Raw genomic sequence first — 13528 nt, 5'->3', positions numbered from 1 at the left:
CTTTACGGGAGCAGAAAACCTCCTCTTTCTCCCACGGAACAGCTGGTAGTTTTGAACTGCTGACCTTGCGGTTCACAGCCCAATTCGTAACCAATATGCTACCAGATTGCATACCAAGAAATCTTCTGACTGTTAGATTTATCATCGGGGACACGACTGCCAGGTGGTCATCAGGGAGGTCTGGACACAGGAGGTGGTGGGGAGCTCATGACCTCTTCAAGCAGCTTTTTCTCAGTTGAACTAAAGCCTGCCTCCATTTGTTCTTATACTGTAAGCCAGAATAAGTGTAAAGTCCCGTCTCTGGAAAATACCCAAGGAAGGTTCTAATTAACTCCAGGGTGGTAGTGGCAGAGGAGGGGTGGGGACGGTAGGTGTTACATTAGAGAACTGTGGAAGTCGGTTCAGTCGGCTTCAACTTGCTTCAGCACGCCAGCAAACTGTTTAATAATAATAATAGCTACCGTTGATGGAATGTTTATTAGCTAGGTGCCAGGCACAATGCTGAGTGTTTAAGGGAATGCCACGGAATACTCACTAGGATCTTCTGAAAAACTGCAAGCTCTGAGAGGTTAAATGACTTGCCCAAGGTCACTGCAAGGCAGCAGCCCTCGAGCTCTGGTTCATTGGGTCCATGCGTTGTGGACATGCCCATTTGGTGGGGTCCCACGAGTTTCCAGTATGACAATTCCTAAGACTTGGCCTCACTGTCTGGATTCAGGTGGCAGAGTTGTGGCCATGATACTTTTGTGCCATCCTGTGTCAACATGAGTTGGGGGCTGGTGGAGGTGTGGATGCTGGTGGGGTGGCTGGTACTGGGTCAGCTAAGTCCCTTTGCCAGAGCCCATCACCCCACAAAGCCCTTGAGCACCTTCAGTATGTCCATGCCTGGGGCTGTGCTGTGGGGGGCACAGAGGTGACCCCAAACCAGGCCCTGCCCTTAAGTGATACTAGAGGCCAACACTCCCACACCTGAGATGGTCACCAATAGCAAATGTGGATTCTGAAGAGTACCCAGGAGGAGGCCTGGGAACGGGGCCTCAGCCTGGTGTTTAGGTAAGTGGAGGGTGGAGAAGAAGGTCTTTCTGTAAGAAGGAAGTTACAGTGTGGTTCTCTTTCCACTCTGGCTGCCCTTCACAGTTCACCCCTAGAATTTTGGGGTTTCTTATAGGGTTCACCTATAGCTGGCTCTCTTCTTAGTCTCTATACCCTCTCCCTGGGCAGGGGACATCACTCTTAATGGCTTCACCAGTTGTCACCTGTGGGTGCTTCAGCTGCCCCAACCAAATTCTCCCACTTCTCCTATCCTCACCCCCATCACATGATTCTGTGCACCTTGCCGTCTCCAACAAGTCATTATGAACTGCAAGTCCCTTGTATTCCTTCAGTGCTGGGCCTTCTAGCTTCTCCTCGGCCTTTCTAACCTTTACCACCCAACTCTACCAACCTCACCTTGTTCACCACACCTTTGTCCTAGGCACTCAGGGTCACTTACAGCTTCTGAAACCTTTCTTGCTTATACCAAGTCCTCTTTTCTTAAATTGCCACCATGTTGTTGTTAAACGCTGTGGAGTCGGTTCCGACTCGATGGCACCTGACAACAACCCTGGGGGCGGGGGGGGGCGGACTGTGGCAATATATGATGGGGTGATTAAGGAGACCCACCATTTTTTCTGAGGTTAAAGAATGACAAGACAGAAGACATAAGTTTGTAACTCTGGTTAGAGATGGACACAGCAAAATATGATTCAGTATGTCTTTCCCTTTGATTATCTTTGTTGCAAATTTAATGCAGGAAAAAAAAAAGTGCCCTGTTCCCCAAAGTGATTTTCTTACCCTCTGGAAGGCAGTAAAAATAAATGAAACCAGCATTGTTTAATACTGACCTCTCACATTATGAATCAGAGTGAAGCGAGAGACTGTCAGGCCTTGAAGGGACTGCTGGGCTGTTTTAGCCCACCCTCTTTCTACAGGGACAGGTCAGACTCACACTCAGAGGGCAAGACACTTGGCCAAAGTGACAGAGCAACTTGCTGGCAGAGAATTTGTTCCTCCTCTGCTTCATGGTGGGAGTAAGCAAGCCTAGGTCCTGGCTCGGACCAGATTTATATCAGCTCTAGAATGGGCTCGGCCTGTTCTAGATACATTTCCAAAATGTATCCTAAAGGACACTGGTTTTGCCCTCAAGACATTTGGTGGGGAATCCCTGGAGACTGGCATTAGAGGCTTGAGGGGGTGGCTCAGCTGACAATCAGCAGTGCTCCGGGCGTGTTCAACTCCGTTTTCGCCTCTGTAAGACAAGGATAGTAATGGAGCGTTGCCGTTGCCTCGTGGAGTTGTTCCGAGCCCTTTAGAGCAAGGCCTGGCGTGTAGGAAGGGCTCATGAAGTATAGGTGTTTGTTCATAGAGTATAGGAGTGGGGTCAAAGGGAGAAGACCGGTCAATGAACTAGTGTTCTAGAGTACTCAGAGAAGACACTCTCAAGTGTCCTGGCCAATTACCCCCCTGTAGAGTGCTCACAAACTGGTTGCTTTTGATATCAAATTGTCACCCAACCCTACTAGCCTGGCACTGTGAGCCCCATCTAGAGATGAGGTTTAAATCACCCATCAAGATTACAAGTAAAACCCAGCATAGTGATGTGTCTGACTACCCCTCTCGGCTCACCTCAGGTGGTGTGCCATGTCTGTGCCCACCTATCAGAGGGAACACTGCCAGTCTTTGCAAGAGCTCCTAAGGCGCACCTCGACCCACATCCCCAAGTTTAGCCACCTCAGCGGAAATGTTGTAGAGCTATGAAAAGAATCCAACTTTCTCAGTCCAATTTTCCATCGGACAGAATTAATTCTCTGATCCATGGTACTGATGGATGGGTTGGGTCTGAGCGTTTTCTGGGTAACCAAGGGTTAACCTGAAACATTTTAGTTGTTTTCATTCCTTGATGGCTAACTTGCTGTTAACTCCAGAGCTATCTGCCCTCTAGTTGCTTAAGGAACCTGGTAGAGCCCTGAGATAATTCGAAGTGTTCTGGATGTAAGCATGGAAGATTCTAGCAGACCTCTTAAAAGCAAGCACCCAACAAGGATCCTTGCTAGTTGAGATTTTTTTTTTTTTTTTTTGGATATGTTGGCACTGGGCTTCTTTTATCTCAATGACTGGGCTGATGTTAGAACAGACAGTTTCCTGAGCAGGGTGGAGAGCCAGACGGTGTTGTTAACCTTTGAGATGTCTGAGGTAGGAGGAAGGGCAAGATGAGGCAACTGTTGGTGGAGTCTAGGTCCTGGGGAGGGGAGGACCCTGGGCCTGCTGGCAAGGTGCAGCGATTTTTGTGTTTCAGGATTGTTGGGTTAAGCCTTCTGTGGCTACACCTCCTGCCCTTCCTTTGCCCTGATCATCATGAGACCATTTTTGCCCAGTTTCCCACCTTCTCCCTAACTCCCCCATCCACAGCCTTTTGTTCAGTCAGAGAAATAGGCCTTCATAAATCCAAGTGTTTCACAGATGAAAGTGGTTGAGACCCCTTCCTCTCCCATCTTTTACCTCAGCCCCCCTGACACATCGGGCTGCTAGTCTCATGGTCAGTTCGAAACTACCAGCTGTCCTTGGGAGAAAGATGAGGCTTTCTGCTCCCATAAAAGATTCACAGCCTCAGAAACCCCGTAAAGGGTCGCTGTGAGTCGGAACCGACTCCATGGCATATAACCACCACTGTCCTGAAGGGTCAGAGTCTCAGGGATCCCCCGCTCCCCCCCTTCTTCCTACCAGCACCACCTTTCTGTGTGTGGACAAAGCCAGGCCCAGCTGGGTCCAATCTCATACACGTCCCTGTCCTCAGAATCCCACTCTCTGGTTACATGGTGGGCTTCATAAGCTGGGGAAATGGCTCCAATGAGACACTAACTTGACCTTTCTTTCCCCTCCTCCAAGTTGTCCCTTTTCCTCATCTTTCTTCACATCTTCAAATGGAAAAAAGGGGAAAAAGTCCTAAAATGTAGCCTTGAGGTTCTAGTCATCTGTACCACTGAGACCCTAGAGAGGGATTTATTCATGAGCCTCAGGTCTTCTGTAAGGGTCTGGTCTGTTCATTCACGATTCTTCATGAGGCAGCGGGCTCCTTGTTTTAAGTGGTCTTCTCATACCCTTCCCCTTCTCAACACCTTCAAAGGGTAGATTTTATGCTTTAAGGGAAGAGGGGGGAAAAACACCTTAAAGGAGTTTTAGGCAGATTCAGCAGTTTTTGGTGTTGCTCCAAAAATTCCCTAAACTAATAAAAAGGTAAAAAAAAAAAAAAAAAAAAGTTAAGCAGGCATTTGATTAGTTCACATTTTACAACACAGCTTTTCTTTAGGATTCCTTAAAATGAACACATACAGCTTAAAACCAAGGCCTTGTATATTTTTCTGGGGAGGAGGAGAAACTGTTTGAAATACTGGGGAAAGTTATAAAGTCGAAATAAATTAGTAATTGACTGGGTTTTTTTCCCCCCCCTTAACTCACAAAGGTTAAATGTCCGCAACAATGATAAGCCAAAAAAGTTGGACTTCTGTAACTCTTGCTAACTAAAAAAGACCAGTCGCCATTAAGCCAACTCTGGCTCCTGGTGACCCTCTGTGTGTCAGAGTAGACCTGTGCCCATTGTGTTTTCTGTGACTGGATTTTTCAGAAATGACCTTTCTTCTGGGTTACCTCTGAGCATTAAGCCTCCAACCTTCAGTAAGTTAGCCTCTGAGCACAGTAACTGTTGGTACCCTCAGGGACCCTCTTTCTAACATCTGTTCTCATCATTACTGAGACTTTACTGTGTGGTACCCCGTAGGAGCTAAGTGTTTTCTCAGAGCTCTGTGGGGAGGCTCCTGTGGGCTCTGGGCCCAATTCAGGGAACTCCCTTTCTCTGAAAGTGATGTTGAGTGGTTCCCAGAAATAGGCCCAAGTGTCGGGGGGAATTTGGCCAAAGTAGGGGGTCTCTACTGACAGTGTGGTCTGGGTGGTCACAGGTGTGATGGATGCTCCACTGGTGCTCCGAGAATGTGTTAGTTCTCACAAGGTAGTGGAAGGTGAAGCTACTATTTCAGGGTAGGGGTGGGCACCTGCTGGGTGACAGTAGGGGCATGTGAGTCAGTGGGAAGGGGTGTTAAGCAGGCAGGGGTTCTTGCTTTGGCAGGTTTGGGCACTGGGAGGACTTTTAGGGGGCCTTATTCATATATAGAGACACCCACACATTGCCCTTTATCTGGGCTGGGCCATTAACTGCAACAGAAAAAAGCTTTTTCCAGGGGATGTCTGGCAGCAAATTGCTGGGTGGACTGGCGGGCTCCACAGATGAAAGAGAAACCCTTCAGAACACTTCCCCTTCTTCTCCTCACCCCACCACTGGGGTGAGACCTCAGGCCCAGTCCTACCCCCAGCCCGAACCTCTACCTCCTCCTTCCAGCCAGTGGTGCCAGGTTTCAGCAGGGCTGTCTCATGAAACAAAGTATTGTGAGGCTCCCCTGAGGGTCTCCTGAGCCTCCCTCCGCACTCCCTCCCAGTGACTCCCAGGCCCAGGGTTGTTGTTGAATTGAGGTGTTCTTACATTTCAAAACACCCTCCTTCTCCCCCGAAACAGGGGTGCCTTCCAGAAGATGTGTTCCCCACAAGGAACGCTTCCTGTTTCCATGGGTGTTGTGGGTCTGTGGTGTGTTGTCTTCAGAACTGAACTCCCTCTGCAGAAAGTTCAAAGATTGCCAGTGCTCACGAGTTTATTAGCAGTTGATGGATACTTTGCAGAAACAAGTTATTCCCTGATGAGTCACCTTCTGCTTGGAGGCTCACGGCCCTCTTTGTTTATCCATATGTTTCTGTGTGTATATGCGTGTGTGTGTGCGCGCACATGTATACAAAAAGTTACATGCACCCACTGACATGACACACCCACCAGCTCACACACGTACTTTATGGTACAATAGGGGGTGGCAGGCCAGTTTTGTGGTGTTGGTTTTCAGTGAGCTGGGGATTGGGGGAACGGAATGAGCCCTAAGCTCCTCCTTTTGTGTAGCTGTCTGGGGCAGCCATGTGAGAAGGCCGTTGGGCTGTCAGGGAGGACAGTCCCTCAGTGTGTGTGTGTGTGTGTGTGTGTGTGTGTGTGTGTGTGTGTTGCTGCCTCATTGGTAGGCATGGCTCACTCAGCAGCAGTGTGTGTTTTGTTACAACCTCACTCACAGGACACTTCAGTCTAAGGCTGGCGGCTTTAAAAAAAAAAAAAAATTAATGGAGCTGCCTGTCTGCCTTCCAGGTTCCAACATGTCTGTCAAAGTTGGAAGGAGTTGGTAGGCTGGGTTACCCAGCCTGCCCGGGCAGCAGGACATGGGGCCCCTCGGGTCCACCCCACCATTACCACCAACTCTCTTTGTCTGGTTGTTGCAAAAACAAAGAAGCCAAACAAACCAGACAACATTTAACACTCAGCCCCACCCTTGTGTGTTCCCCCTAGCCCCCCAACCCACCAGAGCGAACACAGGGCCACAAGGGAGGCAGGATGAGGCCTCCGCCACTGCGTTCCTTCCCCTCTTTTTTTCCCCCATTTTTGTTAACAAATACAAGACTTCCGGTCTCCACCCTGCCACCACAAACCACAGCGTTCCTGCAGCCCGGCTGGGCTGGGGAGATTTATGGCTCTCTGTCTGAGGCCTACCGCGCCAGCTCCAGCTTAAGGAGGAGTTGCGGTGACAGCCACCAGGGCTCCCTCACGCGCCACATGACCCCCTTGTAAAGACCTGGAGGGCCTGGTTGAGAAAATGACCTTGCCAGAGTTGCCCCAGTCTCCTGGAGGAAGAGTCATGTCTAGGAAAGCTGGGGCGGGACTTCCCGGGATGGGGGAGGGCACAAGGAAAGAACAGCATCCTGTACAAAGTCTAGATGCTTCTGGGGCCGGGAGGCTGGCAGTGAGGAGACTTCAAGGATGCTCGAGTCCACATTAGATACTGCGCTGGAGGAAGCTGTTAAGGTCGTCTGGGTTAATACCAACCTACATGTCGAGATTTGGCATTTTGACATGAATTCACTCTTTGTGTATGGAGTTGCTGCTGACATATACTGAGGCTTGTTTTTCTATTAAGAAGATAGGTGTTTTGTCTCCTAACACCCCATATTTGTACACAATCAAAGCACTGGCTTGGGACTGGGTGACACACATAAGAGACCATACATAGAGTAGATGGATCTGAAGCCTGGTGTCCTGGATTTGTCTGTATCATCACCCGGTTCCCTCATAACAGGCTTTCAGGGTCCCAGGTTTCTGGTCAGGATGACAAGAGACCTTCAGGGTTTTCCATCCATGCTTAAGATCTGTCATCTGGGCCAGCCAAGTCATCCAGGGTGCCTTGGCTTTGATGGTCTACTGAAACGGAGCTTCCTGTGGCCCAGTGGGCTGGTATTCCGGGTCCCAGACAGGATGGGTGGAATGGAAGGAAGCGGGGCCCAGCGAGCCTTGTGGGAACAGGATATCAGCGGCAGCATGATCTAGCATTACCATGACTTTTGTGTCTGCTGAGATGAGCTGGCTATGGGTGTACATGTATATATCTTGATTTCCAGAAGGCCAAGGAAATGGCCAATCCCCTTCTCCACCAACTATGTCCGCCATTTTGTTTTACAGATTCCCAACTTCTTCTGGAGCCTGGGGATCGGTCACACTGGTGCGTGGTGGCATACTGGGAGGAGAAGACGAGAGTAGGGAGGCTCTACTGTGTCCAGGAACCCTCTCTGGACATCTTCTATGATCTACCTCAGGGGAATGGCTTTTGCCTTGGACAGCTCAATTCGGACAACAAGAGTCAGCTGGTGCAGAAAGTGCGGAGCAAAATCGGCTGTGGCATCCAGCTTACTCGGGAAGTGGATGGCGTGTGGGTGTACAACCGCAGCAGTTACCCCATCTTCATCAAGTCAGCCACACTGGACAACCCAGACTCCAGGACGCTGTTGGTACACAAGGTGTTCCCCGGTTTCTCCATCAAGGCGTTTGACTATGAGAAAGCATACAGCTTGCAGCGGCCCAACGACCACGAGTTCATGCAGCAGCCGTGGACTGGTTTCACCGTGCAGATCAGCTTCGTGAAGGGCTGGGGCCAGTGCTACACCCGCCAGTTCATCAGCAGCTGCCCGTGCTGGCTGGAGGTCATCTTTAACAGCCGGTAGCCACGTGGGCAGAGGACAGAGCGTGAGCCGAGCAGGCCACAATTCAAACTACTTTGCTGCTAATATTTTCCTCCTGAGTGCTTGCTTTTCATGCAAACTCTTTGGTTGTTCCCCATCTTCCCGTGTTCTTGTTTATGTTCTGTTTTGTTGTGTTCTTTGAGAAATAGCTTATGAAAAGAATTGTTGGGTCTTTTGGGGGGGGTATGGTTAGCAGGACACCCCAATATGAAAGGGAACGTGAAATCAAACCACCACCAAACATTGTATGAATGGGGAGCAGTCCCTTTAACGACATTTCACTTGTACGTGTAGCAACGAGCATGTGAGTCCAGGTGTGTTGTGTGTGTGTGAGAGAGAGAGTGGCCAGTGGGGTGGGGGAGTTATGATGTGGTTGGTTTTTTTTTTTCTTCTAACGAATGTTCCCAGCTGAGCAGTTTGTGGTCCCAAGCTGCGTCTCTCTTGCCCTTTGGACATGCTCAGTGGGGGCAGAGTCAGTACTTGGGCAAGCTGGCAGCGGATGTCACAGCAGCTGCCAGAAGCCAGGCTCTGTCCCTGCCTGGGGAAGCCCCTACCCCCCACCATTCTCTCCCCTCCTAGGACATGGGCCTATCCACAGGCTTCTTAGAAGCAACCCTGCTACAGTCTGAACCAGAACCGATTGTTTTCATCCCTGTCTTACTCCCCTCCTGCTACCATTTGCTCCTGGATATTTCTCTGAGAAGGGGCTGCCCACCACCACAGTATTGTTCACCCTCTGGGCTCTTCTCTTTCCTGCCCCAGTGACACCAGGTTTTTCCCCAGACTCAGAAGCCAGCTCAGCACTTTTGTCCCCTCCCTAGCCTCCTCTGTGTGTTGAGCGCTGCTGTTAGACCAGCAATGGGGGAATATGGCTGGGCAGGACACCTCAGCAGCACCCCCTTTTCCCACCAAGGATTTGGTTTATCATAACCTAAGGTACCCTTCTAGACTGATACCTAACCGTTCCTTCATTTCTTCTATAAACTCATACACTCGTATGATACTTTGACACTGTTCTTAGCTCAATGAGCATGTTTAGACTTTAACATAAGCTATTTTTCTAACTACAAAAGTTTAAATGAACAAGAGAAGCATTCTCATTGGAAATTTAGCATTGTAGTGCTTTGAGAGAGAAAGGACTCCTCAAAACAAAACAAAACAAAACAAACCATAAAAAACCTGAGATTTATTAAAAGAAAAAATGTATTTTATGTTATATATAAATATATTATTACTTGTAAATATAAAGACGTTTTATAAGCATCATTATTTATGTATTGTGCAATGTGTATAAACAAGAAAAAGAAAGATGCACTTTGCTTTAATATAAATGCAAATAACAAATGCCAAATTAAAAAAAAAAGATAAACACAAGATTGGTGTTTTTTTCTATGGGTGTTATCACCTAGCTGAATGTTTTTCTAAAGGAGTTTATGTTCCATTAAACAATTTTTAAAATGTACACTTGATTCCACGTTGTCCTCCAGCTCCTTCTTCTGGTTGGGGGAGGGGGTTGGGAGGAACAGTCATCAGAATTCAGTTGAGTTGTCTCTAGCCCAGGGTTTAGTGGGGGAGGTGAGCCATGGGAGGTATATGTTGAGACTCAAAAAACAGATGCATCTAGAACGATCCCCATATTCTAGTAAGATCTGTAACTATAAACAGAATTAACCATTTTCCCATAGGGTATAGCCATCTGGTGTCCTGAATTTGTAATGGACAATTTTAGGGAACCTTGGGAGGTGGTACACATGGTTTTTGTGCTGGACTACTGTAATAAAGGAGTCCTGGTGTGATGCTGTGGGTTAATGTGCCAGACTGTAAAGCCATTTGAACTGCAAGATTGGTGGTTCAAGCTCACCAGCTGCTCCTCGGAAACCCTATACAGGGTCACTGTGAGTCAAGTCAAAACTAACTCAAGGGCATACAACAAAAGCAACTCAGCTGAAAAGGAACCCTGGTGGCAGAGGGAATAAGCATTTGGCTGGTAACCAAAAGATCAGTAGTTCAAACTTAACCACGGTATCCCTGGGAGAAAAGGTCTGTAAAGAATACATCCTAGGGACAGTTACTGTCATTTAGTTACTGTCATTGCTGTGAGTCAGAATTCAAGGCAGGCAATACAACTAAATGTTGGCAGTTCAAACCCATCAGTGATGCTAGAAGAAAGTCTTGGCCATTGGCTTTCATGAAGATTACAGTCAAGAAAATGCTATTGGAGCTGTGAGTCCGAATCGATGGCAATTGGGCTATTGATTAGGAAAGCTTGAAGAATTGAGAAAAGGGAATTTCACTTAGGATGATTGGGAAGAGGGCTGAATTGGGGAAGAGGATGGGGTGGTAGTCCCAAGAACCTGGACCCATTTTACTAACCTTTTTGTTGGCATCAGATCCTGAGCCTGCAATGCCATGCGTCTCCCAGAGAGGGCGTCATTTACAGGCTGCGTTCCAAGGCGGTTCCTTGAAGGCTGAATCCCTGAAGGAGAGGAAGGCACTGCCTCTTATTTTAGGAGGTGGGGATTAAATGTTGGCTGATCAACAGAAGGGTCTCCCCTGGGCCCCTCCTAAGAATTCTTAACAGGTCCTTTTGAGAGTGGAAGTAGACCTAAGAGTGGAGGGCACCGAGTCCCAAGTCCCACTATTGAACAACCAACAGTGCTCTCTGTTCACGTGGCACGAGATGTTTGCACCTCTTCACTACAGCCCCTGTGTCAGCGACCTTGGATATTTGTTCAATGATCTGACCTGAATAGAAACAGGCCTATTTCAGATTCAGGAAATCTTGCGCAAGAGGTGAAGCTTGGGGGTCCAAAAACAAGTGCCTATCTTGGGAAGTCTGGAAACTTTAGATCCAGAAGGGGGGCTGTTATTTCTGACCTTCCTCTGCCCTCCAGGTAGGGGTTCCCTCTATAAAGTCTGGGTTCTTAAGATTTTGGATTGTCACAAACTGGTACAATTTCAGAACTTTTTGGAGGGCCAACTTGGATTGCCAACTTTTTATTTTGCCAAATAATGACACAAAGCATTGCCCCTAATTTCATTACAAGGAGTTATAATACAGTTGTTATTGTTAAATGCCATGGAGTCGGTTCTGACCCATAGCAATCCTGAACAGGATTTCCAAGGCTGTAAATCTTTACGGGAGCAGAAAACCTCCTCTTTCTCCCACGGAACAGCTGGTAGTTTTGAACTGCTGACCTTGCGGTTCACAGCCCAATTCGTAACCAATATGCTACCAGATTGCATACCAAGAAATCTTCTGACTGTTAGATTTATCATCGGGGACACGACTGCCAGGTGGTCATCAGGGAGGTCTGGACACAGGAGGTGGTGGGGAGCTCATGACCTCTTCAAGCAGCTTTTTCTCAGTTGAACTAAAGCCTGCCTCCATTTGTTCTTATACTGTAAGCCAGAATAAGTGTAAAGTCCCGTCTCTGGAAAATACCCAAGGAAGGTTCTAATTAACTCCAGGGTGGTAGTGGCAGAGGAGGGGTGGGGACGGTAGGTGTTACATTAGAGAACTGTGGAAGTCGGTTCAGTCGGCTTCAACTTGCTTCAGCACGCCAGCAAACTGTTTAATAATAATAATAGCTACCGTTGATGGAATGTTTATTAGCTAGGTGCCAGGCACAATGCTGAGCGTTTAAGGGAATGCCACGGAATACTCACTAGGATCTTCTGAAAAACTGCAAGCTCTGAGAGGTTAAATGACTTGCCCAAGGTCACTGCAAGGCAGCAGCCCTCGAGCTCTGGTTCATTGGGTCCATGCGTTGTGGACGTGCCCATTTGGTGGGGTCCCACGAGTTTCCAGTATGACAATTCCTAAGACTTGGCCTCACTGTCTGGATTCAGGTGGCAGAGTTGTGGCCATGATACTTTTGTGCCATCCTGTGTCAACATGAGTTGGGGGCTGGTGGAGGTGTGGATGCTGGTGGGGTGGCTGGTACTGGGTCAGCTAAGTCCCTTTGCCAGAGCCCATCACCCCACAAAGCCCTTGAGCACCTTCAGTATGTCCATGCCTGGGGCTGTGCTGTGGGGGGCACAGAGGTGACCCCAAACCAGGCCCTGCCCTTAAGTGATACTAGAGGCCAACACTCCCACACCTGAGATGGTCACCAATAGCAAATGTGGATTCTGAAGAGTACCCAGGAGGAGGCCTGGGAACGGGGCCTCAGCCTGGTGTTTAGGTAAGTGGAGGGTGGAGAAGAAGGTCTTTCTGTAAGAAGGAAGTTACAGTGTGGTTCTCTTTCCACTCTGGCTGCCCTTCACAGTTCACCCCTAGAATTTTGGGGTTTCTTATAGGGTTCACCTATAGCTGGCTCTCTTCTTAGTCTCTATACCCTCTCCCTGGGCAGGGGACATCACTCTTAATGGCTTCACCAGTTGTCACCTGTGGGTGCTTCAGCTGCCCCAACCAAATTCTCCCACTTCTCCTATCCTCACCCCCATCACATGATTCTGTGCACCTTGCCGTCTCCAACAAGTCATTATGAACTGCAAGTCCCTTGTATTCCTTCAGTGCTGGGCCTTCTAGCTTCTCCTCGGCCTTTCTAACCTTTACCACCCAACTCTACCAACCTCACCTTGTTCACCACACCTTTGTCCTAGGCACTCAGGGTCACTTACAGCTTCTGAAACCTTTCTTGCTTATACCAAGTCCTCTTTTCTTAAATTGCCACCATGTTGTTGTTAAACGCTGTGGAGTCGGTTCCGACACATAGCAACCCCATGTAGGGTTTCTGAGGAGCAGCTAATGGTTTGTACTGCTGGCCTTGGGATTCGCAGTCCAGTGCTGATCCTACAAGGCTACACCACGATTTTCAGATGTTGCCATAAAGCACCATTAAACCAAAAATCAGTTCCAATTGAGTTGAAGACAACTCATGGCAAACTTCGATGTGTCAAAGTAAAACTGTGTTCCGTGGGGTTGTGGGGTCTTTAAAAATTATATTTTATTGTGTTTTAGGTGAAAGTTTACACAGTAAATTGGGTTTTCATTTAATAATTTTTAGACAGATTGTTCTGTGACATTGGTTACTATGTTCACAATGTGTCAGCACTCGCATGATTTCTATTCTGTTGGTTCTGTTTCCATTGATATAGCTTCCCTTCCCCTCCTTGCCTTCTCATCTTTGCTTTTGGGTAAATGTTGACCGTTTGGTCTTGTAGTTAATTGTTTAAGGGACTATGTTACTCACAGGTGATATTTTTTTTTCATAAGTCAGTCTACTTGGTGATCTACAGAAACACGAGGGGGCTTCAAAAAGTTCGTGGAAAAGTGCAATTAAAAGATAATGAGAGTGGAGGTCCCTGGGACCATCAAGTGAGAAGAGCAGAGAGT

General features: G+C 48.1%; 1 protein-coding gene and 1 pseudogene across 2 annotated transcripts in view; both read left to right on the top strand.

The window, feature by feature from the left end:
• The window catches only part of SMAD7 (SMAD family member 7), a 30216-nt gene extending 21997 nt beyond the window's left edge, over window positions 1-8219 (top strand). The window contains exon 4 of one of the 2 annotated variants that reach the window (XM_006837479.1): window positions 7631-8219. In XM_006837479.1, coding sequence (XP_006837542.1) covers window positions 7631-8169 — 539 coding nt within the window. In that variant the 3' untranslated portion in view covers window positions 8170-8219. The remainder of the gene's footprint in view (window positions 1-7630) is intronic. The other variant, XM_006837480.1, reaches the window with a different exon arrangement.
• A 4093-nt stretch (window positions 8220-12312) lies between these two features.
• LOC102818840 overlaps window positions 12313-13528 on the top strand; it is a 25638-nt pseudogene continuing 24422 nt past the window's right edge.

The sequence above is a fragment of the Chrysochloris asiatica genome, unplaced genomic scaffold, assembly GCF_000296735.1.
Source record: "Chrysochloris asiatica unplaced genomic scaffold, ChrAsi1.0 scaffold00021, whole genome shotgun sequence".
In the NCBI taxonomy this organism is placed as follows: Eukaryota; Metazoa; Chordata; class Mammalia; order Afrosoricida; family Chrysochloridae; genus Chrysochloris; species Chrysochloris asiatica.
The sequence above is the reverse complement of the archived record's forward strand: the minus strand, read 5'-3'. Positions and strand labels throughout refer to the sequence as shown.